The sequence below is a fragment of the Monopterus albus genome, unplaced genomic scaffold (assembly GCF_001952655.1).
Source record: "Monopterus albus unplaced genomic scaffold, M_albus_1.0 scaffold298.1, whole genome shotgun sequence".
Lineage (NCBI taxonomy): Eukaryota > Metazoa > Chordata > Actinopteri > Synbranchiformes > Synbranchidae > Monopterus > Monopterus albus.
The window spans coordinates 102,532-106,678 of NW_018128178.1; the positions used below are offsets into that span (position 1 = coordinate 102,532).

General features: G+C 40.3%; 1 protein-coding gene across 1 annotated transcript; it reads left to right on the top strand.

Moving 5' to 3' along the window:
* Positions 1-279: 279 nt before the first annotated feature.
* LOC109973658 (formin-1-like) lies at positions 280-3,536 on the top strand. The gene is made up of 3 exons (XM_020623414.1): positions 280-384; positions 1,525-1,950; positions 2,795-3,536. The coding sequence occupies exons 2-3, from the start codon at positions 1,778-1,780 to the stop codon at positions 3,243-3,245; spliced, it is 624 nt and encodes a 207-aa protein (XP_020479070.1). The 5' UTR covers positions 280-384; positions 1,525-1,777; the 3' UTR covers positions 3,246-3,536.
* The last annotated feature ends 611 nt before the right edge of the window (positions 3,537-4,147 follow it).

The window sequence follows — 4,147 nt, forward strand, 5'->3', positions numbered from 1 at the left end:
ATCACTGAGCTTAACCCATAAACAGTCTGGTAGCAAGCATATCATGGTGCAGGCACAGTAAACAGGAAGTGAATATACTTACCATAGGCACAGCACACCCACACTCAACTCAAAATTAAGTCTTTAAAAAAAGATTTCCTTGAGCAGTATCCTGGTGATAGGGAATGCTCTCCAATCACATCTCTGGATTGTGTATTAGGGAAGTGCACTGTTTCCTGCTGTTGTCACTGGCTTCCTTCCATTGGTGTGTGCTCAGGACTCTACATTTGGTCCTGGAAAGCGACACAGTTGTTAACCAGGACTCTGGTTGTGTTCAGTTTTGTGCATTCTTTTTTTTTTCATGATTTTGCCTACAAGAACGCCATCAAATCTGAATGACGTACAGTAAGTTTAACATCTTTATAACTTATTCAGACAGCTGTTCTATTAGCTGGAGGTATAAGACAGTCAAGCTTTCTTTATGAATGGCATTTGTTATTTTATTTACCTATATTTTATATATTTTACTATTCTAAGGTTTAATTTTTGTTAACACGTTAACCTGCTTAGTTCAGTTCACTTAAATAAAACACAGAGATAAATGAGGCATCTTTAAAGATGTGTAAAAACGACAGTTAAATTGACAAGAGACTGTGAGGCAATTAAAACATGTATGCTTATAAAGTTATAATAATTTAAAAGTACCCCGTAGAGTTTTTGACCACTAATAGTCTTATGGAACAAGTGGGTGCTAGTTTTATTTGTGTACTCACACTTGTACCAATACAATACTAAATCCTGCCAGTGGTTTTATGGCATTCCACAGATTGGCAGTTTCCACAGTATAACTGTAGTTTCACTCTCACTCCTCTCATAGCACCACTGAGGGCTACAGCAGGCAGCTGTTTTCAGCTCTAAAAACTCACTGTATACTATCTGCTTACAACTGAACAACAGACAGACACAGTTAGAAACCAAACATAGTGGAATATTTAACAGCTGAAGAGGCAGAGAAATCCTTCAGCTGTTGGTAGAGGCTAAAAAAGAGCTAAAGGTGGACAAAAACATGACTCCAAATTAATAATAATGTTCATCCATAATGGCAGAATGTGTAAATAAGCAAATGTTTTTAACAAGTTCATTATATCAGGTGTTTCCACCAAAAATCAGTTATTAGAGGTTTATATGTTTTTATTGAGAAAGAAATGCATTCAACATGTATCCATGAGCTCTAATAGGTTAAATTATTATATTAGTGAAAAACATTGTATGTATATTCAACATTTTTATTTACAAAAAAGTACTCCACAGTGTACTTTTAAGTATTAGAACAGGATTTTAAAATTGTTAATATTAAAAATATCAGATTTTATGACAATAAAAAAATAATTGAACAGCAGTGTTTCATTGCCCCCAACTTAGTTTTCTGAACACACTCGTCAGTGATGCTTTGAATGAGCTTTGTTGTACCTGTAGCCACAGTGATGTCACAGTGTGCTGCTTCATTTGGAAACATGCAGTGACTGAGAAATGTTTATGTTACAGAGTATCAGACACTGAAAAAGTCACCTCCTCAGAGACAACTCCTCACACTTCTTAGAGTCAACATGAGGAACTAATTTACAGCGAGTAGCACTCCACCTCTCCTTCCCACTGGGTCAAACTGGGCAGCAATGCAGTTTGGTGATCAGGTCACCAGCACCAGCTATCCCCTGATCTTTCCAAGCCTAGACATCCAATTGTGCTGGACACCATTCAGCCCATCCTGGTCCGGGCCATCATCAACCCTAAGTGGGGCATGGAGGGGCCCCTCCAGCCACAGACACCACAGCCACCCAAGATCTGCAGTTCACCTGGACCTGCTGGGAAATCATGCTGGAACTTGGACGTGAAGGTAGTCGTGGTTCTGGTGACTCTGGCTGGAGCTGTGATCCTGCTGCTGCTATGCAGACTGTTACAGCTGAGACACCGGTGTGTACTTGACACAGAATAATACATGGTGTCCAAATATCATAATGCACATCCCCAAGATAACATCTCACTAAAATCTCTTATGCTGTTTTTTACTTTTGTTTGCTTGTTTTGCTCAAAACTTTTCTTATATATTATTAAAGAGGCATTTCTCTTTTCACTGTTGCACTTTGTAGACGGTCCCTGCACACTCGTCTGACTGCACACCGAGACCAATGCTATTTGTCTAGAGCAGAGGGCCGCTCGTTTTGATAAAAATAAGGATGTAGATTGTTGTCTATATGATTACAAAACAAAAGAAGTGTCATTTGTATTTTTATAATGTTTTGCTATTGATCCAGAAACTTCTGTGAATATCTTTCCAACTTTACCGGAGTCAGCCACTATAACATACCTTTGTCAGCACACTGATTGACAGCTATCGCCTCCTTCGTGTCTAGGAGCAAATATGACATTTGCATGTAACATGAACTTTAGATCGCCCCCTCCCTTTCAGTAGGTCAGGCACATTGGAATGATCTAATATGACTTCACCCCAAAAATTAACATACACAGGTTTGCTCAAATATTGGTAGCACTTTTCTGTCCTCCCAAAATATTTGTAGGGACGTGTCTCTATTGTCCATATGCTAAACTACACCCTTGCAGAGTGTAGCAGATCGGAACCGATTTGGACTTTCATGTTAGTGCTACTTTAAGTTACATACTGTAGCTTTAATGCCAACACATTAGATTTCTATGGATGTTCTCATCTTACCTGAAATATCGAACCATTTGTTTGATCTCAGTGACACTTTTACCTAACTAAAGGAGAATAATGATGTGGATATGCTGTGTCCCTCAGGCTGAGGCTGGCCAGAGCAATGCATCCTCTGGAGTATCACAGCTTCTACCACACTGCCACCTACACACTTAAACACCCTGCACCATGTCAGGACCTGCCAGCCAAGAATGGGACTGTACCTGAAGCTACTCCACCACTGACTACAGTGACACCCATTGCCATCACTCCACTGCCACCCCCACTGGTGCTTTCTCCACCTCCACTGCCACCCCCACTGGTGCTTTCTCCACCTCCACTGCCACTCCCCCCATCTCTTGTCCTGCCTCCTCCACCCTCTCCTTTCCTGGCCCTCCCTTTGCCCCTGCCTGTGATCCACCCCACCCCACCCAGCCCTCACCTGTCATGGGGAGCTTGCTCAGATGCAGATGTGTACTCTCGGATTGGAGTTTTCAGGCCCTCCAGGCTCTCCAACCCGTCGAAGGTCATCCTGTTTGAACACTCATCTCTCTAAACTCTGACTTAGAGCATGACTAGAATTGCTAACATTTGAGAAAATAGTAGTGATGACTAGATACAGTAAGTGTTTGTTGGACGGATTGTATGATAATCATCCAGGGATGATTAGGTGTATGCTTTCGGTATACTGCACACTATGCAATGTGTACACATGACAAATATTGGAAGTTTAAATACTTTCAAGATTCTCCAGTTTTTTAGAAAGTCGGAGGTTGAGTTTTATGGACCAATGAAGTGATTTATCTACTATTCTACAAAAAATACCGATGGGAATAAGGTGGAACCAGATCTTATGGCTCCGTTCTTTTCCTTTCTCCATTTTTTCTTTTTCTTTTTTTTTTAAACCTGACTGTGGTGTAATCTAAGAGCTGAAGTGCATCCAATTTCCTGAGTGTTTGTTGCAGAGGAGTGCTGATTTCAGATAGATGATCTGACACAGACAGGAACACAGCCAGGAATGACCCAAACATCTGTATTTTCAAGAAGCAAAACACATTTAAACACAGAGAAAGAAAATACAAATTTGGATTTAAACAGCAAAGCTCATACTTTATACATCTATACAGAAAAATTAGAGTAAACATTTGTACAGCAGCACAAAAAACTCCTGGTGGTGGATAGAGGCTAATAAATGCTACAGTGATAGGCTAATATCATTAATCTGGATTTAGGTGCGTTTCTATTTTATTCCAGTGCCAGCAGCTGCACTTCAAAGTACTTATTAGGTAACATTATATAAACACTGCAGCCACTTCCCCCTATGCCAAAACACAGGCTATCCAGTGCTGACACTATTAGCCAATGTGTAAAATGTACAACTAGTGTATCAAGCTGCATGTTTGTAATTTCATGAGTTCACACATTTTCTCAGAAGTTGGACGCTATGCCCAATGTACA

Bases quoted from the DNA above. Each gene is read 5' to 3' on its own strand.
- LOC109973658 (XM_020623414.1), top strand. From the start codon at position 1,778: ATGGAGGGGCCCCTCCAGCCACAGACACCACAGCCACCCAAGATCTGC. The intron at 1,951-2,794 runs GTGTGTACTTGA...TGTGTCCCTCAG, and splicing joins CTGTTACAGCTGAGACACCG to GCTGAGGCTGGCCAGAGCAA.